The sequence below is a fragment of the Dipodomys spectabilis genome, unplaced genomic scaffold (assembly GCF_019054845.1).
Source record: "Dipodomys spectabilis isolate Male_0828 unplaced genomic scaffold, ASM1905484v1 ptg000756l, whole genome shotgun sequence".
Lineage (NCBI taxonomy): Eukaryota > Metazoa > Chordata > Mammalia > Rodentia > Heteromyidae > Dipodomys > Dipodomys spectabilis.
In genome coordinates, this window is record NW_024871433.1 from 278,303 (window position 1) to 303,827 (window position 25,525).

Genomic DNA, 25,525 nt, shown 5'->3' on the forward strand with positions numbered 1-25,525 from the left:
CTCTTGGTAGTTCATTGGAGATAAGCCTCTCATGGGCTTTCCTGCCCAGGCTAGCTTTGAAACTACTACTCAACCTCCTGAGTAGCTAGAATTATAGCTTTAAGCCACTAGGGCCCAGTAGGTTTTATCTTTAAACATTATAGTTGGACCAACTTTGCATATTCATATGTCTTAAAATAATGTGTACTAAATCAGAGAAGTCTAGCATCTTAAGAATTCTATGGAAGTTCTGTATGTCTGTGCATACATTTATTTTGTTTCTGGGAGTATGGCAGAGTTTATTCTAAAATAGATTTTGGTATAATATCTTGGTTTGTGAATTATAATTTGTATATTAAAAATAATATAATCATGCCATATGCTATGTAATCATAAATTAATACTCTGAATACATAGTATCTCAGCATGGATAACAAAAGAAAAGAGCAGCTAGGTGCTGGTGGCTCACACCTGTAATCCTAGCTACTCAGGAGGCTGAGAACTTCTTATCTCCAATAAACCACTCAGAAAATCAGAAGTGGCGCAGTGGCTCAAGTGGCAGGGTGTTATCCTTGAACTGAAGAGTGTTCAGGCCCAGAATTCAAGCCCCATGACCAACATAAATAAATACATAAATAAAATAGCTGTATAAATCAAGTGTTTTCCTATAAGGAGTAACTTTAAATATTAGTAGATATAATCTTATTATTGTTCCTGGGAGAAGTACTATTGTTTATATTTTTCATATGAGCTCAGCTATGTTCTTTTGGCATGGAAAGGGTTATGTTGAAGCATGATTGCTGGAGTTTTGTTGTTGTTGTTTTTGAGATTGTGTCTTGTTCTATATATCCCAGGCTGGCTTTCAACTTGCTGTGTAGACTAGGTAGTCTTGAACTTATAGTCTTCCAGCCCCAGCCTCTGAGTCCTGGGATTACAAGTTTGTGCCACCATGTCTGGTTAGCAAGGTTGTTCTTAAATAACATCTTTAAACTACACTGCGGATGCACTGCTAGGTCAAGGGGTCTCGGGGCACATGCTATGATCCAAGAGCTTCTCCCTTGGCTCCGCACTCCTTCCTTTAGCCTGTCAGCATCCTGTGACTGTCTGGTTCAGCACTGCTACTCTCTGAGAAGAGCATCTTATGAAGACCATGCGGCTCAGGTTCAGCAAAGGCCTAGCCTATGTAAAAAATGCTATCTTCACGTGGCTATGAAAAATACTTGACCTCAAGTTAACTTTTCTGGCCACATTCCAGTGACTTTTAAAACTGAGTATTCTCATTACTGACAGTCTCTATATAGTTTGATGCCAGCCTTCTGTGGTTACTTGGAACTGTTTAAATCAATTATTGTGGGTTCTTAAATTTCACTAAACTTGAACCTGTAATCCTGGCAACTCAGAAGGCTGACATTTGAGAATCACTGCTCAAAGCAGGAAAGAGGAAAGTGTGAGACTCTTTTTTTTTTTTTTTTTGGTGGGGGGGGGTCCAGTCGTGGGGCCTGAACTCTGGGCCTGGGCGCTGTCCCTCAGCTCTTCAGCTCAAGGCTAGCGCTCTACCATTTGAGCCTCAGCGCCACTTCCAGCTTTTTTCTTTTTGCTTCTGTGGTGTTGAGGAATCGAACCGAGGGCCTCATGCATGCAAGGCAAGTGCTCTACCACTGTGCCACCTTCCCAGCCCCAGTGTGAGACTCTTATCTCCAATTAACCACCAAAAAGCCAGAAGTGGAGCTGTGGCTCAAGTGGTAAAGTACTAGCCTTAAGCACAAAAAGCTTAGGGATAAGCACCCAAGCCCTGAGTTCAAGCCCCAGGACTGTACAACATTTTTTCACTGGGCTGGGAAGGTGGCTCAGTGGTAGAGTGCTTGCCTTGCATGCACGAGGTCCTGAGTTCGATTCCTCAGCACTGCATAAGCAGAAAAAGCCAGAAGTGATGCTGTGGCTCAAGTGGTAGAGCGCTAGCCTTGAGCTGAAGAGCTGAAGGACAGAGTCCAGGCCCAGAGTTCAGGCCCCGTGACTGACAAAAAAATTTTTTTTTCACTTTCTAGCTTCATGCTAGGGGCTACTATAGCCAGATGTGCACTTTGAGACTACCATCAGATGGGAGATGCTGAGTGCTTCACATACCCACTTGGGAAGTCTGTGCCTTCACCAGAGCAAGTACTGTGGACCCCTGCCATCGCAGACTGGCTTCCTATTTAGGATTGTTTCCTCAGTGGTAGTGCTTCATTGCTGTGTAATACAGAGTGAATCCATCAACCCTAAGTATATAACTCCATGAATTCTGTGTGTGTGTGTGTCCATCACAGGGTCAGAATAAGCCTGCCTCTCCCTTGTACGGCCTGCTTCCCCTCTCCTGTGTGTCTGCATGCCTGTGGCTCTGATTTTGGCTCTGTTGGAACTTACTGTGAGTGGGGCTCATGGACTTTCACCCATGCTGTATCTGCAGTTTGTTATTTTTATCTTACTTATTTATATCCTTCTATTGATGCCAAGTGCTATTTATATGACCCTGTGCAAGTTTTAAAATAACTCTGAGAAATGGGCAATATAAGTCCTATGTGTAGGATGATGAAACTGCAGCTTAGACAGTTGAGATGTCTAATAGTTCTAGTCACTTGCTTTTTCTAAAGGTGACCAGTGACCGTTCTATTTTTATATTATTCTCTTGATGACGTGTGAATTTAATTAGGATGTTCTTGGATTTTTATAAGCATCTCATTCTCAGGGTCCCAGAACGTGAGCTGCCACATGTGATGTCCCAGCGACTAGTCCCCTGTTCTGGTGCTTTGGACAGCTACTAGTCTCCTTGGAGGGCTTTTAAGATTCCAGGCCACCCCTAACCTGATGTGTCATATGTGAGAACGATGTGTTGCGATTAGTATGGAAGACTGCACTTCACTCAGTTAATCTGTACTAGTGTTGTGTGAAATGACATCCTACTCGATCAACATTATGTATTTATTTGTTTATCTTTTGTGTGTACAAGTACCAGGGCTTGAACTCTAGGCCTCATGCTCTTGCTTGGCTTTTGGTGTCATAGTTAGAGCTCTACCACTTGAGCCACACCTCAAGTCTGACATTTTCCTGGTTAATTGGGGTGTGAAGCCTTGAGGCAAACACTAGTACAATAGCAACAACAAAAGCCTGTGTCTCCCTATGTGCTCATGCTGGGTTTGAATCTCTCAGAGAAAGTGACCTTCCTGCCTCAGCCTCCTAAGGGGTCAGAACTACAGGCATGAGCCATGACCATCAGTTCATTAGTTTTGTAATGAGTATAAAAGGGCCACCTCACTCATTGTCTTTCTTTATGCCAGCACTCTCATAAAGTTAATTGTCCTTCCTTACTGAGGTGGAATCTTCTTTCAAATAATTTCACAAAAGTATTAGAATCCATTTCTGTATTTTTCTGCTATACTCCACAGATCCTTTCTTCAAAGCACTCTGGGTTTTGTTAGGTCCATGTTGGCAGTGCCTGCTTTAGTCCTGCTGTTGGTGAGGTCCGTGTTAGCAGTGCCTGCTTTAGTCCTGCTGTTGGTGAGTTCCTGCTGTTGGTGAGGTCCGTGTTGGCAGTACCTGCTTTAGTCCTGCTGTTGGTGAGGTCCGTGTTAGCAGTGCCTGCTTTAGTCCTGCTGTTGGTGAGGTCCGTGTTAGCAATGCCTGCTTTAGTCCTGCTGTTGGTGGCCTCTTTCATCCTATGTGGCCCTCCATTTTTTTGTGTCTGCACATAAATGCCTTTTCATGTCTCTTATTTTTTTTCCTTTTTGGTGCCAGTTCTGTCCCTAGCACTGTCCCTGTGATTTTTTGCTCTACCACTTGATCCACAGCTCCACTTCTGGCTTTCCTGAAAACCTTACAGCATCTTTTCAGTGTTTCATTGGAGATAAGAGTCCCATTGATTTTCCTTCCTGGGCTGTCTTCAAACCATGATCCTCAGAGCTCAGCCTCCTAAGTAGCTAGTCATGATGATAGGTGTGAGCCACCGGCTCTGGCTTATATACCTTCTTCAAACCTTCTGTTTTAGGACCCCTCTCTGTTTGATAGCCAGGTGACGCTTCTCCATGTCCCTGCAGGCACAGTAGTGTCAAAACAAGGAGACCAGGTAAGCAGATGGCCTTGGGCCCAGGGATTGGCCAGGGACTACCATCCCCACAGTTCAGCACTGGAGTATGGGCTGGGGCAGCTCTCCAAGCAGTGGACTGCTGCAATTCTGGCACTGTCTCAGAGGCCATTTGTCCTCAGCAGCCCTGTGCCCGGGTATATAGCCACACCGTGCATATACTTGCTACACTGCCCCTCTTGCCAAACCTGAAGGATTAGGACAGAGTGAACAGATTTGGGAAGAGCCCCACAAAGGACAACAAAGTAGTTGGGGTTAGTCCCTGGATGTTTTTTGAGGGCATACATGTTGATGTTTGGCCAAAACATATGCTGAGTGAAGGATGGCATTGGCTCACATTCAGGGCAGCACACGTCAGGCTGCAGAACACCCTGGCTTTGAAGAGAGGCCACATCCTCACTTCTGTATGAAAACTGGAGCAGTGAGTGGGAGGGCAAAGGGAGGGAAATGCGTGTGTTTGACCTGAAAGTAAGTTTCCTGTGATTGATGAATCACTAACCATAAATACTGCTAAACTAAATTTTTTTTTTATTAGCTTTTTTTTTTTTTTTTTTTTTTTGAGTCCGGTCATGGGCCTGAACTCTGGGCCTGGGTGCTGTCCCCCAGCTCTTCAGCTCAAGGCTAGCGCTCTACTACTTGAACTACAGCGTCACTTCCGGCTTTTTTCCCCTGCTTATGTGGTGCTGGGGAATCGAACCCAGGGCCTCATGCATGCAAGGCAAGTGCTCTACCACTGAGCCACCTTCCCAGGCCCCCATGAGACTCTTATCTCCAGTTAACCACCAGAAAACTGGGAAGTGGAGCTATGGCTCAAAGTGTTAGAACACTAGCTAGTCTTGAGCAGAAAAGCTCAGGGGACAGTGTCCAGGCCCTGAGTTCAAGCCCTACAACCAACAAAACAAAAGAAAAAAAATGCTATAGAACTATTGGAATGCTCCCGGTAGGTGTCTGTGCCCAAGGCTTTTTATGTCCACAGATTATTCAAAGAAGCACCAATAGGCATGGAAGCTACTGCTTGTTGTGTTCAGTTTTGTGGGCTTTGCAGAGCTCCAGAAGGTTAACTTCTCTGGGCCAATAGGAAATTCCAGGCCATACCTGATGCATCTCTGTTTTTTGCCAGGATGTAAACATCTTATTTGTGGTCTCTGGACTGCTACACATGTACCAACAGAAGATTGACTGCCAGAAGGATACCTGCCTGTTCCTTACACATCTGGAGAAATGGTAGGCCAGCTGGTGGTGCTTACTGGCAAACCCTTGATCTTCACTATCAGAGCCAACAGGGTCTGCTGCTTCTTGTCTATCTCCAAAGCCCACTTTTATGAGACAAGCCCCACCGCCCTCTCACCCACCCTGAGGTACCAGGAGCACTGTCTGTCTTGTTTGTTGTACTTTCCTCTGTCTCTGAGGGCTGGGAGGCTGGGCCCAGTGCTTGCTTCCTGAACCCTTTGAGCTCCTGCTGGCTACAGGCATTAGTGCCGTGACCAGCCCAGTAAGTCCCAGCTTCCATCTGGCCCATCGATATCTGCTAAGTTCTGTTTTCTCCTTGGGTATGTGGTGCTGACCCATCTGTGTGTGTGTGTGTGTGTGTGTGTGTGTGTGTGTGTGTGTGTGTGTGTGTGTGTGTGTGTGTGTGTGTGTGTGTGTGTGTGTGTGTGTGTGTGTGTGTGTGTGTGTGTGTGTGTGTGTGTGTGTGTGTGTGTGTGTGTGAATTCCATGGCTATGTGTTGGTGGCCAGAGCTGGAATAGGAGAGCTAGGGAGTTGTGTTCTTTAGGCTGCTCATGCTCAGGAAATCCCTTCTGTGTGTACACGTGCGCGCGCGCGTGTGTGTGCACGTGCATACACGCTCCCATGTAGATCTGTCTGTATGCTGGTACTAGGGTTTGAACTCAAGGCCTTGTTCTCATTTGGCTTTTGTGCTTGAGGCTGGCACACTATTATCAAGTTACACATCTACTTCCAGCTTTTTGGTGATAAATTGGAGATAAGACTCTGAAAGACCTTCCTGCCCAGGCTGGCTTTGAGCTTCAGTCTCAGATCTCAGCCCCCTGAGCAGCTAAGATTATACCATCAGTGTCTAGCCAGGAGACCAGTTGTGTTATCTTTTTTTCCCCTAGTTTTGTTTTTTGTTTGTTTGTTTTTGTGCCAGTCCTGGGGCTTGAACTAGGCGCCTGGTCACTGCCTTTGAGCTTTTTTTGCTCAAGGCTACCACTGTACCACTTGAGCCACAGCTTCACTTCTGACTTTTGGGTGATTAATTGGAGATAAGAGTCTCACGGACTTTCCTAGCAGGGCTGGCTTTGAACCTGGATCCTTAGATCTCAGCCTCCTGAGTATCGAGGATTACAGGCGTGAGAGACTGGCCCCAGCACTTTTTTTTTTGGTGCCTTCCTGGGGCTTGAATGCAGAGCCTGGTGCTGCCCCTGAGCTTTTTTTTTTTTTTCTCACTGGCTAGTGCTCTACCACTTGAGCCACACCTTCACTTTGGGCTTTTTGTGATGGTTAATTGGAGATAAGTGTCTCATGGACTTTCCTGCCTGAGTTGGCTTCAAACCATGAGCCTCAGATCTCAGCCTCCTGAGTAGTGAACCACTTGCATTCAACTCACAGCAACCTTTTTATAAATATTCCTAGAAGGCTTCTGTCTCTCTCAGTCCAGATGCCTCGTATGATCACTGAGTTCTTACGCCGAACAGCCAAGTGGCGGGTCAGACTGTAGGGAGCTGTCAGGGACCTCGAAATAGTGGAGAAGCACAGCAGTTTCGTCTCAGCCAAGACACATCCAGAGCAGTGGTTCCAGTTGTCCAGAAGGTGGCAGCCTTGGGCAAACAATGCCACAGCACACAGCTCTCTGCTTGGCTCTCCTTCCAGGTCAGTGTCTTGTGAGGGGATTCAGTGGGGGAAGGGACTGCAGGGCTTTGGCACAGTGCCTGATTTCTCTCCATGAATAGCCCTAAGGCCTCCAGCTTGCCACCCTGTTCTACTTACTATTCAGTGTGCTAGGGAAATGCATCTTACAGACGGGGACTCTGATGCTTTAGAGAAATGGAAATCCGCTAGGTCCTTGCACTAGCAAGGGGTTCCCAGAACGGAGCTGGGTTTGTCTGTCTCCTGAACCATGTGAATATGCCAGTCCCAGAGGTTCAGAACATGCTCTTGGCCTGCTGCCCCCCTTCTGTTCCCTGCCTATCTGTACTAGGGAGAGACTCTGGACAACTGATGTCTCATGCATATAATCCAAGCTATTCAGGAGACTGAGATCTCAGTCCAAAGCCAGCCTGGCACACGAAGCTAGGAAACTCTTATCTCCAATTAACCAGCAGAAAGCCAAGAAAAGAAACTGCTAGGTGCTGGTGACTCATGCCTGTAATACTAGCTACTCAGGAGGCCGAGATCTGAGAATCGTAGTTCCAAACTAGTCCAGGCAGAAAAGTCTGCGAAACTCTTATCTTCAATAAACTACTAAAAAAAGCCAGAAGTAGTGCTGTGACTTAAGTGGTAGAGTACTAACCTTGAAGAAGAAGGCTCAGGGACAGCACCTAGGCCCTGAGTTCAAGTCTATGACCAAAAAAAAAAAAAAAAAGGAAGAAAGATGCTCAGTGTGGTTGTCAAGGCACACAGCCTTCCTGTCCTTTCCACTTGGCCTTCATGTAGCCTGACTCTTCTGTGCCCGGTGCATGTGTTTGTCACCTTGCAAAGTCCATGTGTGAGTCCTGTCTGTGCGTGTACATGTCTGTACATGGTGTGAGAACCTGTGATACAGACAGTTCCCCCCCCCCCAGACATCATCATCTAGACAATATCTTGGGGTTTCTTATTCAACTCTGGGGGCACAGCATGGATTTTACTTCTCAGAACCCATCACCATCCAGCTGCTGTCTTGCTATTACTCTAGGCTGGGGAAGGGGCTCCCATCATCCAGAGTAGGAGGCACAACTCTGATTTCCTGGTTTTTACCAAATGGCATCTCTTTTTTATTGCTCAGCTGGGACCCAGAGTCTCTCAGCCCTGGTTCTCCCTGCCTAGTACAAGCAAACAGCGCAACGAGCTGAAATCTCCCCCCGAACCACTAGGACGTCCTTGCCGTGCCTTGCCTAAGCAGTCTGCCCACAGCCACCAGGGGGACGGGATGTGTTGGGTGAGAGTCCCCAGCCTGCCCAGCCTAGACAGTCCTGTAGGCTCAAGGCCCCTTCAAACTATGGTGGCAAAGGTGCGTTGGGAGCCGTGTGCCGCCGTCTGTTCACAGTCTGAGTTTGGTGAGTGATTCCACTGCCAGGACCTAGACCTCAAGGGGCTTTCATGGTCCGTAGCACTAGAAGAAGCTGTCGGCTCTGTGGAATTGGAGCAGATGGCTGCCCAAACACCACACTCCGCCCCAAACCATCCCTCAGCACTTTGTTACCTCAGAGTGGACATGGAGACTAGTGTTTGGTAGGTAAGGTTACCTGCTTTTTAATCCCTGTGAAGTGAGTAGTGAACCTAGTGGAATTCAGATCAAGAGAGGGAAAGTGACTCTAGAATGCCTTCCAGGATCACGTGGAAACATCCAGAGGTTGTCCTGAGTGTGGCACACACTGTGGTGAAGAGAATGTCACCCTTTGTGCAGCAGATAGACTTCACTCTGGACTGGATGGAGGTAGAGGCTGGGCGTGCCATATGCAGGTGAGGCCTGGAGGTGTGCTGTGTACAGAGAGGTCCCTGAAGGCCTGCAGTGTCAGAAGACTGCTGTGGTGCAGTGTATAGAGAGGTCCACTGGCTAGCAGATTTCTCCTCCATAAATGTGTCCCTACTTCGAGTAGTACAGCTGAAGAGCAAACTTCACTCTTGTGGAGATTGTATACCAGATGGATTTATCTCCCTAGGCATCCACATGAAAATGCCCTTGTAGGCATCTTGAGTTCTGTGTGCAGCTGTATACATGCAGACAAAGTACATTTTTACTGACATCTTTCTGTGTCTATATCCTAAGTATGTACCGCCTTTTCAAAGAGCCTGAGAACCCGTTAGAATGCCCTTTCTGAGGAGCTGGTGTATGAGGTCTTTTCCTCTAACCCTAGCTAGGCCACTCATGGCCAGCTTCACATCGATATTCATGGTGTTCATATTTTAACGTAAGAAAAGTTTAAAAAACTTATTAAAGCCAACAGACCATCGATGTGTGCTTGTGAAAACATTTTAAAATAAAAATGCCTATGCTTTTCAAAACCAGAGAATTTCACTGAGAAGACTACCTTTTGAAACTTTAATCTTCTCATCTTGGGGCTGAGGGACTCTTGGGAGGCTGGACCTAGGGGGAGTGAAGGCTGGTGAGCTGAGGGCCTCAAGTAGACAAATCAGACTGCACATACATTGTCCTTAGTGGCCGACTGCGTTCTGTGATGGGAAGAAGCACCTGGCTGGGGAGTGTTTCTGGGGAGACCCCATGGGTGTGGTAGGTGGTAGGCCCTCCTTTCTGTTTCCTGGAACTGGCCTGGCTGGCTGCCTGGACTGGGGAAAGGTTCCCTGAGAGACTCCAGGATGGGAGATGGTTCAGCAACAGATCTGGAATGAACTGCTAATGCCTTCTGGGGACCAGGGTGCTGGACCCTGGTTTCTGGGTCCTAGTGAGTACCCAGCCAGTGTTGGGTCATGGTTGGTAGGGAGTGGCCAGAGTCACCGTCTGAGGATCTCCAGTGACAGCAGCTGCCAGCTGGCGGAAGCGTCCCAAGGCTGACTGGTTTGGGTCCATGCCTCTGACCTGAGCTGCTGGTGACTTGTTCCAAGGTCCACACCAGTATTTTTGGAGCTTAGAGCTTTTTTCTTTCTTTCTTTTTTTTTTTTTTTTTTTTTTTTACTGTTTTTTGTTTTGTAACAAATCTTCAATTTACCTGAAGAAATTCAGTTTAAAAAACTTTTTGTAAAGCTGGGCACCGTTGGCTCATGCTCAGGAGGCTGAGATCTGAGGATTGCAATTCAAAGCCAGCCTAGGCAGGAAAGTCTGTGAGACTCTTGTCTCCAATAAACCACTTAGAAAACCAGAAGTGGTGCAGTGGCTCAAGTGGTAGAGGGCTAGCCTTGAGCTGAAGAGCTGAAGGGCTGAGGGACAGCGTTCAAGCCCAGAGTTCAAGCTCCATGACTGACAAAAAACTATTTACTATGTTTTAATTAAATCCTATTTCTGATAATGCTTTAAAATCATATGAAGAAAAATATAAATGTTTCACAGGTTTGGTCTACAAATCATTTGGGAAACCAGCTTTTAAAAAATGGACTTGAGGGCTGGGAAGGTGCCTCAGTGGTTAGAACACTTGCCTTGCATGCTCGAGGCCCTGGGTTCGATTCCTCAGCACCACATAAGAAAAAAAAAACCAGAAGCGGTGCTGTGGCTCAAGTGGTAGAGTGCTAGCCTTGAGCTGAAGAGCTTAGGGACAACGCCCAGGCCCTGAGTTCAGGCCCCACGACCGGACCAAAAAAAAAAAAAAATGGACTTGAGCTGGGTACTGGTGGCTCACGCCTGTAATCCTAGCTACTCAGGAGGCTGAGATCTGAGGATGGAGGTTCAAAGCCAGCTGGGGCAGGAAAGTTCATGAGATTCTTTTTGGGTTTTTTTGGTCATGAGGCTTGAACTCTGGGCTTGGGCGCTATCCCTCAGCTCTTCAGCTCAAGGCTAGTGCTCTAGCACTTGAGCTACAGTGCTACGTCCAGTTTTCTGGTGGTTTTATTAGAGATAAGAGTTTCATGGACTTTCTTGCCTGGGCTGGCTTTGAACCACGATCCTCAGATCTCAGCCTCCTGAGTAACTAGGATTACAGGCGTGAGCCACCAGGGCCTGGCTTTGTGAGACTCTTATCTCCAATTAATCACCAGAAAACTGGAAGTGGCGCAGTGGCTCAAAGTGGTAGAGTGCTAGCCTTGAGCAAAAAGAGCTCAGGAAAAGGGCCTAGGTTCTGAATTCAAGCCCCATGACCGACAAAATAATAATAAAGTAAAATAAAATCAGCTACCATAACACTCATGAACTGAACAGAACCTCCCTCAAATCCATACTATACAGTTGGACAGAACTTTTGTTTTTCTGTTCTATTTTCCAACTTACTCATGTCACAAAAAGCCCCCAAATACCCTTAGCCTCCAAAAATCAGTCTTCAAATGAAAGATCTGTTTCACCTCTAAAACAAACTCAACTTATTTTTCAATAGATGGTTGTCCTTTCATATTACAGTTGATGATAATTGCAGTTAATTTGTAAATAACCTTATGAATTGAAATGGATCAAACTAAGCCTTTGTAAAAGTGACTAGTTTAATCATGGGCCAAATACAGTGAGCTTGAATTAGAAAAATTAAGATTCAAACATCAATCTTTTCTTCCTCAGGTGGAGACGCTGAGCCACCAGGCCAGGGCCACCACCGTGCATGCTGTTCAAGACTCAGAGCTGGCCAAGCTCCCCACAGGAGCCCTGACGTCCATCAAACACAGGTACCCACAGGTAGGTGTGGCTCAGAGCACTTGCTTCTACTGTACCTGTGGGTCAGGTGGCTATTCAGTCAAGTATGGATGAGCAGAACCTAGAAGAGGCAGGATTACATGAGGAGAGAGGCCCACGGCTCTGGGTACAGAGCGGTGGTGCTGGAACAAGGTACTTACACTGTGTCTCAGGCGGTTGGTCAGCAGCGTCTTCCTCCTAGTGCATACTGTGGATGTCGCAAGCCAGGAAAGAACCAACCTTAACAATTTGGAGGCCCAGCCAGGGCTGTCGGTGAAGGGAAGGGATGGCTGAAAACTGCAGATCTGTGATTGTTAATCAGTGTGATTAACAATGCACGGTATATTCTGGAACAAATGGGGAAATGAGGATGGTGTGGCGCCCACGTTTCCAGGCTTTCTTCAGGACAATGTGCCTCCTCAGCGCCCAGGCCTCTCACTTGCTTTACTATTTGAGGCTTCGCAGAGGGTCATTGCCCCCAGCTGGCAATCCTGCTCTTGTGGCTCATAGAGTAACACAGACTCAGATCTCCGTCTCTAAGAGGCCTCTCGCGATGCTGGCAACCATGACTGCGGTTGCTGTAGTTGCCCGTTTAGGGACCAGAAGAACCTGGCAGAACAAGTGAGTGAGTGGTGTGCTGCGTCTCAAGACCCAGTATTCAAGGCTGCAGCTACAGGCCATCCTCTGCCTGTGGGGTCAGGGTGTGGCGGGACTGGGGTGTTGCCGCATCCTGGAGTTTGGAGCCTTCACCATTGGTGGCACCTCCAGTCAGGAATCTTGGCTGTAGGCCACACCTAGAGAGGCTGCTCTGTGGTTCTCCCCAGCCAGGAGCTGGAGGCTAGCTGTGGGTGGAGTCGGGCGGTAGGTATCCATCCATCAGGAAGGTGATGGGGGCTCTCCTGGGAGGTCCAGTAGTCTGAGCCCTGTGGGTGTGTCCACAGTGGCCCCTGACCCCCTTTCTAGACATGAATGCCTGTGCTGCGTGGCTCCCTTGGCCACCTGCCCCCTCTTCTGTGGGCTGCTCCTTGGTGGCAGAAGTGCATTCAGCCTGCTCCTCTGGGGATCCAGAGACTATTCCATGTCCTTGTCTCCAGCCTTCCCACAGCAGATCAGGCTCTTGGCCTGCTCATGCCCAGGCTCACACTGGGAACCTCCGTGGGCAGGCTGAGCAGCAGGCCACAGGCTGGAAGGAGGTGGACTCAGCTTGGAGACCCAACGCTGCCTCCTCATGTGGACACTGCTGGCTGACCACACTGTGCTGTCCACACCGGGCAGCATCTCCCCATGGGGCATTCTGTTCTTGTCATCAGGCCCTTGGGCCACATGCTATGGCTGAGCCCCCTGGGGTGCCCTGTCCTGTAGGGGCCCTGTGGTGAGGTGTTCTTAGCCCCTGGACCTCACCCTCAGATTGCTTTCTTGGATTTTAGAGCAGAACGCAGCCTTCTGCCTGGGACTCCTTCCACTGCCAAGTAGTGCTCCACAAGCGTTCCACAAAACGTGACTGTTAGGACTGCACTGCGAATAAGCACATCCTTTTCTTGTTATTGTTGTTTGTTTTGTTGGTTATGGGCTTGAACTCAGAGCCTTGGTGCTGTTCTTGAGCGTTTGTGCTCAAGGCTAGCACTCTACCACTAAGCCACAGAACTACTTCTAGTTTTCTGGTGGTTAATGAGAGGTAAGAGTCTCACAGACTTTCCTGCCCAGGCTTTGAACCGTGATTCTCAAATTTTAGCCTCTTGAGTAGGTAGGATTACAGATGTGAACCACTAGTACCTAGCTGCACATTCTTATCTGTCTGTCTGTCCTTCTGTCTATCTGTCCATCCATCCATCCATCCATCTGTCTGTCCATCCGTCTGTCCATTTATCTATCTGTATTTGGTGGTAGTGAGATCTGAATCCAGGTCAGCACTCTTCCACTGAGCCAGACTCTAGCCCTGTTTTGCTTTAGTTACTTTTCTGATAGAGTCTTGGGTTTTTGGGTCTTTGACAATGGCCTGCTTCAGATCTCAACTGTCCTGCCTGTGGCCTCCTGCATGGTTTGAATTACAGGCACAGGCCACCACAGTCAGTTTATTTGTTGAGATCAGATCTTGCTAACTTTTTGGCCCAGGCTGGCCTTGAACCACAATCCTTCAATTGCTACCTCTTAGTAGCTGGGATTACAAGTGTGAGTCTCTATGCCCAACCTTAGAATATCTTACTGAACAGACTAACCTCCCCCTCCAGTTTTTTGTTGGTTTGTTTTCGTCGGTTGTGGGGCTTGAACTCTGGGCTTGGGCTCTTCAGCTCAAGGCGAGTGCTCTACCACTTGAACCACAGCACCACTTCTGGTTTTTTAGTGGCTTATTGGAGATAAGAATCTCACAGACTTTCCTGTCGGGGCTGGCTTTGAACCTCGATCCTCAGATCTCAGCTTCCTGAGTACTAGGATTACAGATGTGAGCCACTAGCACCCAGCTGCCCTGCCCTTTAAGATCCTCTTTCTTCCATCTCTCAAGTAGCTGGGATTGCTGGCAAGTGCCACACACCCCAGCTCGCTAGGCATATTCTTAACCTTGTGGACAGCTCATCTGCTTCTGGAGTTGCTGGGTCACAGGATGATGTGTTTGTAGGGACTGTAGACAGTTCTCCAAAGCAACTGTCTTGCTTCACAACATAGTGTCTGAGTCCATGTCTCCACACTGCACATGCTCAGTGAGGGTGTCTCTTGGTATGAGCCATTTATTCTCTTGGGAGAGAAGTGGCACCTCACAGTAGTGTGAGTTTTTGTGTCCCTGATGGGCAGCGATGCTGAGTACTTGTAAATGCCTTTATTGACCTGTTTTGAACCTTTGCCACTTGACAACATTTTTTAAATAGCTTGGAATTAAGTTTTAATTATGACAATTATTATGGCTATGTTTTTAAGGACTTATCCTTTAGAGCAGGAACGGGGCATGTCCAGTCTACAGGTCGCACAAGGCCCTTAAAATAACGTGGTGCGTGACAGGACAGACACGTGCTTCTCATATACTTCTTGTTGGCTGCTGCAGCTGTGTGCATAATCGATAATTTTGTATGTCCCACAAATGACGTTATAAATATCCACATGGCCCTTGGTAGAAAAAAGTTTTCCCACCCTTGCAGGAGCATATTCAGACATTAGTGGATACAGTGCTGTCTTTGGGACTGGCTTCAGAGTGTCCAGGGGTGTTTGTAAAATGAGGCTGCTGAGGAGGACAAAGGCAGAAGGGGATCCCTCTCTGCTTTGTGTGTATTTCAATTTTTATATAATAAAACTAATTGTTAAAGCCCTAATTTAACAGTTGGTGTTAGATTAGCAGCATGAAAAACATTATGCTTACTGGGTGCCCGTGACCCACGGCTGTAATCCGAGTACTCAGGAGGCTGAGATCTGAGATCGTGGTTTGAACCCAGCTCAGGCAAGAAGGTCTGTGAGACTCTTATCTCTAATTAAGTACCAAAAACCTGGAAGTGGAGCTGTGGCTCAAGTGGTAGAGTGTTAGTATTGAGCAACAAAGCTCAGGGTCAGTGCCCAGGCTCTGAGTTCCAGCCCTAGGACTTGCACAAAAGAAAGGAAGAAAGGAATAAAGGAAGAAAAGAAAGGAAGGAAGGAAAAAAGAAAGGAAGGAAAGAAGGAAGGAAGGAAAGAAGGGAGGGAGGGAGGGCCGACCATCATGCTCTCTGGTTTGTCTCAAACTCCTCTGCTCGGACTGTTCGCTGTCTCATACCCTAAGTGTGGGTGGTTTTTCTTGCACCCTCCGTAGGCCTTGGGTCCCAGCGTCCTGGGCCAAGTTAGCCCTTCTACCTCCACTGCACTGTTCTGGGCCGGTGGATCACTGCCAGGCAGTCAAACTAGCTCCTTTCATAGTCGCACTGAGCTCTCTCAGCTACAGAGTGTCTGGAAGCACACTGGAGGGGAATAGGAGCTGGGCTGAGGGTAAAGGAAGGGCTAGGGGTGAGTGGGGTGAAGTTAACAGTTGCTCATAGGAGTGACATCACGCAGCTCTGCAGTGCATGTGCGGCTCTTCAGGTTATCTGGGTTTATAGACTCAGACTGCAGCATTTCTTCTCAGATTATCCTGCACAGCATCTAAGAGTACCAGTGGTACTGCCTGTCCAACAGTCCTCTGTCAGCTTGTCTGCCTTAGGAATAAAAAGCAAGCTGCGGGGGCTGGGAAGGTGGCTCAGTGGTAGAGCGCTTGCCTTGCATGCCTGAGGCTCTGGGTTCGATTCCTCAGCACCACATAAGCAAAAAGAAAAAAGCCGGAAGTGGCGCTGTGGCTCAAGTGGTAGAGTGCTAGCCTTGAGCTGAAGAGCTGAGGGACAGCGCCCAGGCCCAGAGTTCAGGCCCCATGACCGGACCCCCCCCAAAAAAAAGCAAGCTGCTTGGTGTATTTCAGTGGTCACACTTGAGCTCTGCCTAGTATACACAAGGCATTAGGTTCAATACCCAACATCACCAAAAAAGGGAGGAAAGCCCTAACACTTAACTAACTTTATTCACTCGTTCATCTTTTATTTATTAGAGACTGGGACTCATTATGAAGCCTAGGTTGGCCTCAAGCTGGTGGCCCTCCTGTCAGCCTCTTGAGTGCTGCGATTATAGATATGAGATACCATAGCTGGCCGTAAGTTACTTTATTCTTAAATAATCTTTTTGTTGCTATTTTATTTATTTTTTATTTTCTTGTTATTTATTTTAATTTTATTTATTTATTTTTTTTGGTTAGTCGTGGGGGCTTGAACTCTGGGCCTGGGCGCTGTCCCTCAGCTCTTCAACTCAAGGCTAGCACTCTGCCACTTGAGCCACAGCACCACTTCTGGTTTTCTGGTGCTTAATTGGAGATTAGAGTCTCACTGACTTTCCTGCCTGGGCTGGCTTTGAACCATGATCCTCAGACCTTAGCCTCCTGAGTAGCTAGGATACAGGCATGAGCCACCAGTGCCCAGCTTTATTGTCATTATTAAGGTGTTGTACAGTGGGGCTACCCTTTCATAAGTCAGGTAATGAGTGCGTTTCTTTTTTTTGGACAATGTCACCTCTTCCTTACTTTTCCCCAGTTCCCTGCCCCCCATCTCCACCCACGAGTTACACAGGTCATTTTCCACATAGTGTATGCTGAATAGAAAGACTGCATTTATTCACCCTTCCTCCCTCCCTTTCTATGTCCCTTCTCAACTACCCCCCTGAAGAAAAAAACCTCAAAGCATAAAAACATCACCACCAACAATAACAAACAACCCCTCCCTCCCATGTTTCCATTTCCTGGAATTTGTTTTGGTATATACTATTTTTAAATGTTCAGAGAAGTTACACCTTTGTGACCCTCTTGTAATGATAGCCTCTTTTAGTCTGCTTGTGTGTAATTGCCCAGAGCTCTGTACAGGTTATCATGTCCAGTTATGTTTTAGATCTAGCTTCCACGTGCCATTTGTCTCTCCAGGCTTGGCTGACCTCAGCATAACTTTTCTAGGTCCATCCATTTTCCTGCAAATAACATCATATTATTCTTGCTAATGGATGAGTAAAATTCCATTGTGTGTGTGTGTGTGTGTGTGTGTGTGTGTGTGTGTGTGTGTGTGTGTGTGTGTGTGTGTGTGTGTGTGTGTATTCTTGATCCACTCATCTATGGTAGGACATCTGGGCTGTTATCCTATATTGGCTATTGTGAATAGTGCAGCAATGAACATAGATGTGCAAGGGTCTTTACAGTATTCTGACTTTTAATGCTCTGGATAGATGCCCAAGAGTAGTATGGCTGGGTCATAGGGAAGTTCTGTATTTCATTTGAGGAACTTCCAAACCTCCTTCCAGAGTAGTTGCACTAGTTTACCACTAGGGGTCCTTTTCCCCCCACACCCCAACCTGCATTTGCTGTTCAGGTTCTTGACATTGGCCAATCTAACTGGGGTGAGATGGAATCTCAAAAGTTATTTTGTGATTTGCATTTCCTTTGTGGCATTAGCATTTCCCTGTGCTTCTTCTTTTTTTTTTTTTTGGGTCCGGTCGTGGGGCCTGAACTCTGGGCCTGGGCGCTGTCCCTCAGCTGTTCAGCTCAAGGCTAGTGCTCTACCACTTGAGCCACAGAGCCACTTCCGGCTTTTTTCTTTTTGCTTCTGTGGTGCTGAGGAATCGAACCCAGTGCCTCGAGCATGCAAGGCAAGTGCTCTACCACTGAGCCACCTTCCCAGCCCTTCCCTGTGCTTCTATTTGCCATTTTTACTTCTTCTGGGAAGTCCCTCTTTAGCTTCTTTGCCTATTTACTGATTGGTTTAGTAGCTTTGGGAGGGATTAGTTTCTTGAGCTCCTTGTATATTTTGGATATGAGGCCTTTGTCTGATGTATTGCTAATAAAGATCTCCCCCCAGTTGTTGGCTCTCTTTCTAGTTTATAACCATGTCCTTTATGGTGCAGAAACTTTATTTTGATGTAATCCTATTGGTTGTATCTTTCTCCTCTCTGTGTGCCCTGGGACTCTTCAAAAGGTTCCTACCTATGCCTATAATTTCTAATGATTCTCCTACTCCATCTTTCTGTAGTTTCAGATCTGATGTTAAGTCTTTGATAAACTTTGAGTTGGTACTCACGCATGGTGACAAACAGGTATCCAATTTTAGTTTCCAATATATGCATGTCCAATTTTCCCAACACCATTTATTGATGAGGCTATCTTTTTTTCCACAGTATTTCTTTGACTCCCTTGTCAAATATCAAATATTAAATTGTAGGTATGTGGCTTTATTTCTGGGTCTTCTCCTGAGTAGCTGGGATTACAGGTGTGAGACATTGGCACCTGGCTTCTTTTTTCTTTATGTATGTGCTTAGAGCTAGGAACTTTCCTCTCAACACTGCTTTGGCTATACCCCAGAGGTCCTGGAATGATGTGTTTATATTCTTGTTGGATTGTAGGAACTTTGTGATTTCTTCTTTTATTCCTTCAGTGGCTCACTTGTTATCCAACATTGTGTTATTTAGTCTGCATGTGTTCCAGTGTTTTCTGTATATCTTTTGCTGTTGAGATCTAGTTTAATTCCATTGTGCTCAGAGAGGATAAGGGAGTTGTCTCAATCCTTTTGTACCTGCTCAGACTTGTTGAATGTTCATAGATATGATCTGTTTTGGAGAAGACTCCATAGGCTGCTGAGGAGAATGTGCATTGCGTGGTTGTTGAGTGGAATGTTCTGTAGATGTCTATTAAGTCTATTTGGGTTATGCATCATTTAACCCAGAGGCTTCTTTGCTGATCCTTTGGTTGGTTGACCTGTCCTTTGGTGAGAGTAGGGTGTTAAAGTCTCCCACTATTGTGTTGGGATTTATCAGTCTTTGTAAGTCTGTTTGTTTAATGTATTTAGTGCTTTATTGTTTGGTGTATATGTATATATATATATATATATATATATGTATGTACATATATATTTGGTGCATATATATTGACCACTGTAATTTCCTCTTCATGGATCATTCTCTTTCTTAATATGTCATGATCTTCTTTGTCTCTTCTTACTGCTTTTCACATGAAGTCTGTTTTATCTGATAACAATATGGAGGCTCCTGCCTTCTTGCAGGGTACATTTTTGAAAGATCTTTTTCCATCCCTTCACTCGGAATTTGTGTTTATCTTTGACTGTTGTGAGATTTGTTTCTTGGAGACAACAAATGATTGGATCTTGTTTTTTGATCCAATCTGCTGCTATAAGTCTTTTGATTGGGATATTAAGCCCATTGATGTAACATTACTATAGAGAAATATGTCATGTTTCTTAAATTACTTTATTTTTATGTAAAAGCATTTAAAATAAGTTTATAACCATTTTATCAAATTAAAAATTATTTTTTTATCTGGACCCCGGTGACTCACGCCTTTCATCCTAGCTGCTCAGGAGACTGAGATCTGAGGATCACAGTTCAAAGCCAGCCCGGGCAAGAAAGTCTGTGAGACTTTCAGCTCCAATTAAATCACAGAAAAAGCCAAAAGTGGTGCTATGGCTCTAGTGGAAGAGTGCTAGCTTTGAGCAAAAGAGCTCAGGGACAGCACCTCAGGACCAGCAAAAAATAATTGTATACATATACATACACACACACACACACACACACACACACACACACACACACACACACACACACACACACACACACACACACACACACACACACACACACACACACACACACACACACACACACACACACACACACACACATATTGCTGGGTGCTGGTGGTTTACTCCTGTAATCCTAGCTACTCAGGAGAGACAGATGACAGATCTGAGGATCATGGTTCAAAGCCAGCCCTGGAGGGAAAGTCCCTGAAGACTTTTTTGTTGTTGTTGTCATGGGGCTGGGCTTGGGTGCTGTCCCTCAGCTCTTCAGCTCAAGGTGAGCACTCTACCACATGAGCCACAGAGCCACTTCCAGTTTTCTAGTAGTTTATTGGAGATAAGAGTCTCAGGGAGGGGCTGGGAAGGTGGCTCAATGGTAGAGCGCTTGCCTTGCATGCATGAGGTCCTGGGTTTGATTCCTCAGCACCACATAAGCAAAAAGAAAAAAAAAGCTGGAAGTGGCGCTGTGGCTCAAGTGGTAGAGTGCTAGCCTTGAGCTGAGGGACAGAGCCCAGGCCCAGAGTTCAGGCCCCACAACCGGACCCCTCCCCCCCCCCAAAAAAAATAAAAGAGTCTCACGGACTTTCCTGCCAGGGCTGGCTTTGAACCATGATCCTCAGATCTCAACCTCCTGAGCAGCTAGGATTACAGTCGTGAACCCCAGGCACCCGACTCCCTGAGACTCTTGTCTCCAATTAACCAACAAAAAGCTAGAAGTGGAGCTATGAGTCAAATGGTAGAATGCTAGCTTTGAGCTGAGGGACAGTGCCCTGGCCCTGGTTATAAGCCCCAGGACCAGCGCACAAACAAAACAAATACCAGGATGTGGAAACATGTTTTGAGGGGAGGGTAATGGGGGAAGAGGAATGGAGGGAGGAAGGGCGAGCAAATGCAGTCATAGCATTTAATGCACATTATGTAAAATATGAACTATGTAACTTGAGGGTAGGGATGGAGGGAGAAAATGGGGAGAGACTGATCAAGAAGCATTGTACTCATAACCTACCTATTGAATTGTAACCTCTTCCTACAACTATATAGTAACAATGACAATAATAATAAGTGAAATGTGTGGCTTGGGTTTCTTTCTCTGCACCACAGTGGTGACTCGCTTGATTCATCTCTTGGGTGAGACGATCCTTGCAGATCTGGCAGGGATCTGCTGCGGGTGTGTTGGGCCCTGCCTTGGAGCTCTGCGCGGGTGGTGTTTTGCCTCTCCTGCTTGCTCCAGCTGCTTACCCAAACCAGGTCCCAAACCAGATCCCAAACCAGATCCCTGCTGGGCCCAAGAGGGAGGAGACAGCTCAGAGATGGGAAGACATTTTGGGATGACACAAAGTGCTGGACCTTCTGGCCTTCAGAAGGGCCCCAGAGCTCTTACCAGGGAAACTTTGAACAGTGCTATGATTTTGGCTGTGCCAGGAGAATTTTGCCAAGATATATCTCATTGCAGGTAGTCTGGAAGGAAGCTTTGCTGTGTCTGAAATACAATGCAATATACTTCCCTCCTTTTTTTTTTTGTCAGTCACGGGGCTTGAACTTGGGGCCTGGGGGCTGTTCCTGAGCTCATTTGCTCAGGACTAGCATTCTACCATTTTGAGCCACAGCACCACTTCCAGTTTTTCTGGTGGTTCATTGGAGATAAGAGTCTTACGGACTTTCCTGCCTAGGCTGCCTTTGAACCGCGATCATCAGATCTCAGCCTCCTGAATAGCTAGGATGACAGGCGTGAGCCACCAGCACCGGGCCTCCCTCCTGTTTTTTCCATAATGAACTAAATGTTTGTGCACACCATATACACCACACTCATCTCTCTCTTGCCTCTGTGCTCCCTGCCTGGAGAACCCTCCACATATTCTGCACCCATTTTCAGTGCAGTTCCCCCCCCCCCCCCCCCATCTACCACAGGGCTCCCAGCTCTCATACCCTACTTCATTTCCTACCAATTCTTTTTTACTAACTTATTTGTGGTCTGTCTGGATCATCCTATGGGAGGGCAGGGCAGGGTTCTTTTTTAATGGTGGTGGTGGTGGTCATGGGGCTCCTGAGCCCTTTTGCTCAAGGCTAGTGCCTTACCAATTTGAGCCAAAGTCCCACTTCTGGTTTTCAGTGGTTCATTGGAGATATGTGTTTCATGGGGGCTTTTCTGACTGGACTGGCTTTGAACATCATCCTCAGAGCTCAGCCTCAATAGCCAGGATTACACGTGTGAGCCCCCAGCACCCAGCTTACATGTTTTTAAACTTGTATTCTTTTTCTTCTAGATGAAGGTATCCAGGGAACTATTCATTCATTCTTACTTTCTCTCTCTAATGTTCAGATAGAATAATTTCCCTGATAAGTCTTCATATCACTTCCTCTTTCCTCTATCACCCTAATTCTGATATTAGGCCTATACAGGGAGGTTTTTGCTAGTGTGCTTGGGAGGCCAAGTCTTACTGTGTAATCCAGACTGGCCTAAACTTCCTCCTGTGCTGCAGACCAGCCTCACACGCGCCTCCTCCTGCCTCAGACTGCTGAGTGCTGGGATTGGCAGGTATGTGACTCTCTGTGCATGCCCTGCAAAGCTTTCTATTCCAGTTATTGTATTTTGGCTCTTCATGTTTGGGGGGATTTGGAGTCACTATATTTGTTTCTGGGGTGTCTGTTACAGTAGCTTCTTTTTTGGGGGGCTGGTTTTTTTCAAATAATTTTGACATCTACGACATGTCATTTTGTCTGTTGACTTTCCTCTTTGCTTGCTTTCAGTACACCTGAAAATTTGGATCCTGTCTCGGTATTTGGGGTATTATGCTCCCATTTTCAGCTCTTAGTAAGCTGCCATTGTGCTTGTATTTTTATCCCATGTCCTAGTCACTCACTGGCCGAGGCCATGTGCTTCCCAGAACTGTCCTGGAAACAGCCTGATATTCTGTGCCATCTCCAGTTCTCAGGGCCATAGTAGGGATTCTGGGTAGTTTCTACTGGGGCCAGGTTAGCACAAGCAGATCTGAGAATTCCTTTCTGTACCTTCTACTTCTACTGGTTGGGGCAGGGCAGATAACTGAAGAGGTAGGTGGGAGCTGGATGTTTGCCGATGCTTGCTCACAGCTTGCCCATCTCCATGGAGAACCTTAGGAAGGGGGTCTTGTTTTGTGAAGCAAAGCAGGTCTTACCTTGTGCCTGCAGGCCCTGAGCCAGGTAGGTGCCTGCCTTCACTTCCGAAACCTGGCCACATCCAGCATCTCCCGTAGCTTGTAACAGCCAGGAGAGATGTTCTTTCTCCACCTTTCTTTGGGCAAGAGCCAGAACTTCACAAGTGCCCTGCTGAGAGACTAAGAAAAAGCTGTGTAAATAAGCAGTAAAGCTCCCATCCCTTTGGAGGCTTCTAACATCTGAGATTGCTGAGAAGGATGAAGGGAAGAGGATTTCCAAGGAGGATCTATTGCATGAAGAGCAAGAGTGCATTGAGGTGAGGAGAGAGAGAAGCGAAAGTAGGAGGAGGAAGAGGAGGGGCCAGGGAGGGAGGGAGGGCAATGGCAGGGAGGGAAAGATTCAGACCTGCTGTTGGGTCTGGGGAGGTGGTTCTCCTGAGTCTGCTTTGGCCTGCCTGCCTGCCTGCCTGCCTCCCTCCCTCCCTCCCTCCCTTCCCTCCCCTCCCTCTCCTCCCTCTCTTTCCTCCCTCCCTTCCCTCCCTCTCCTTCCTTCCTTCCCTCCCCTCCCTCCCTTCCCTCCCCTCCCTTCCTTCCCTTTCTTTCCTCCCTTCCTTCCCTTCCCTCCCCTCCCTCTCTTTCCTCCCTCCCCTCCCTTCCCTCCTTCCTTCCTTCCCTTCCACTCTCACTCCTGCCCTCCCTCCCACCCTTAACTTCCTTCCTTCCTTCCACTCCCTCACTTGCTTCCTTTTTGTAGGAAAAATATTGGGATTTGAACTCAGAAAGTTGTTTTTGTTTTTTATAATACTGGGGTTTGAGCTAGAGGACTTGTTCTCTCCCTCCCTCCCTCCCTCCCTCCATCTCTCCCTCCCTCCCTCCGTCCCTCCCTCCCTCCCTCCCTCCCTTCCTTCCTTCCTTCCTTCCTTCCTTCCTTCCTTCCTTCCTTCCTTCCTTCCTTCCTTCCTTCCTTCTCTTTCTTTCCTTCTCTTATTTTTTTCTTTCCAGTCCAGGGCTTGAACTCAGGGCCTGGGCACTGTCCCTGAGCTTCTTTAGCTCAAGGCAAGCACCCTACCACTGAGCCACCTTCCCAGCCTGGAAGAATATTTTCTAAATTCCAAAATTCCAATGTCTCTGAATCTTCAAGCTCCTTAGGATCAAGACTAGTTTACTTCTGGGGCCAGTGCTGGGAGCATCCAGCCCTGGTGTGGAACCTGGGGTGGTTTTCCATTAGGTGGACCAGGATTGTCCATCAGGAGGAGGCCGGGGCATGACTGGCCACCGTGAGACCAAGAGCAGACCTTGGCCTCACCTATTGGTGCCATATGTCGTCTGGAAAAGCCCGAGGCGGTCCTGGCTGCGGTCCAGCCTTTCAGGCGGATGCTTGGCCTTGTACTGCAGGTCACCAGCTTGGCCTTCACACCGTGGGCAGCAAATGGGACTGAGGAAACCCAGCCAGCAACCTGTCCACGGTGGCAGCGATGCCCGTGTCTGAGGATGTGCCTCTCACTGCCTTAGCCTTGGAGCTCCAGCACGCCCTGGGGGCCATTGGGAAGCCTATGAAATCTCATGCCCTGTAATCTGGAGCCCTGACGTGTTTAAGAAGCCCCAGAGTGAGAGCTCCCCTCCGTGCTGGGGCAGACCTGTGGGTGGAGGAGGGCTTTGCTCCAGATCCTGCACCCAGGGGGATCCTCAGGTTGTAAGGTCTGCTTAGGCACCTTGGTGTGGAAGCATTTGACGTGCCAGCTGCCCCGGGTGCTTCCCTGGGGGTGGAGGGGTGCTCAGGAGCTGCTAGTGGGTCCTTCAGCTGTACCCCTCTTCAAAACATGATCGTTGGCCCTCAGCACAGAACCAGTAGACCCTGTCTGGGTTTTAAGACTTCTGGGGTGGGGGGTAGTATTTCAGGGATGGTCAGAGAGCCGGTTGGCTTCCTGGAGGAAGGTACTGTTGTTTGGGGTCAGTAGCTTGTATAGTAGAGAGTGAGGATGAGTCCCCTCCCTGGATGGGCACAGGGAGCCCCTACATCCTGTGTTGAACCAAGGACTGTCTGTCCAGCAGGAAGAAGCACATTTCTGACAGCTGTTAACATTTCAAATTTAAGAACAAAAAATACAAATTCCTGCTGGTAATCCTAGCTTCTCTGGAGGCTGAGATCTGCAGATCCCGGTTCAGAGCCAGCCCAGGCAGGAATGTCCGTGAGACTCTCCAATTAACCACCAGAAAACCGGAAGTGTCACTGAGTCTCAAGTGGTAGAGTTCTAGGCTTGAGCTGAAGAGCTCAGGGACAGTGCTCAGGCTCAGAGTTCAAGCTCTATGACGGACAAAACAACAACAACAGACTGTCTTTCCAAGTGGCTGTGCTATTAGCAAGTCCACACCATTGGTGGAATTCTTTTTTCTTTTTATAAATATATTTTATTGTAAAAATACTGTACAGAGGGATTACAATTACATGAGTAAGGTAATGAGTACGTTTCCTATTGAGCATTGATGCCTCCTCCTTTGTTTTCCCCAGCCATCCCTTCCCTCCCACCTGAACACCTTCTCTTTCCCCTCCCAAGTTGTAAAGTTCATTTTCAACATAGTGTCTTGTACATCTCATTGTTACAATGGTTCAACCTGTATCCCTATTTATACATTTTGTTTTTATCCTTCCCCTCCCCAAATTAGAAAAATGTATATACAAGATTTAGGTGCCCTACATCTTGTATATGCCATGGGAGAGGAATA

General features: G+C 47.2%; 1 protein-coding gene across 1 annotated transcript in view; it reads left to right on the forward strand.

The window, feature by feature from the left end:
* Positions 1-25,525, forward strand: part of Pnpla7 (patatin like phospholipase domain containing 7) — a 61,686-nt gene that overhangs the window by 22,738 nt on the left and 13,423 nt on the right. Inside the window, 10 exon segments of the mRNA XM_042672659.1 lie at positions 4,001-4,078; positions 5,217-5,307; positions 5,310-5,421; positions 8,628-8,755; positions 9,414-9,470; positions 9,473-9,528; positions 11,452-11,565; positions 20,768-20,817; positions 20,819-20,835; positions 24,197-24,344. Of these exon segments, the coding sequence (XP_042528593.1) occupies positions 4,001-4,078; positions 5,217-5,307; positions 5,310-5,421; positions 8,628-8,755; positions 9,414-9,470; positions 9,473-9,528; positions 11,452-11,565; positions 20,768-20,817; positions 20,819-20,835; positions 24,197-24,344 (851 nt within the window).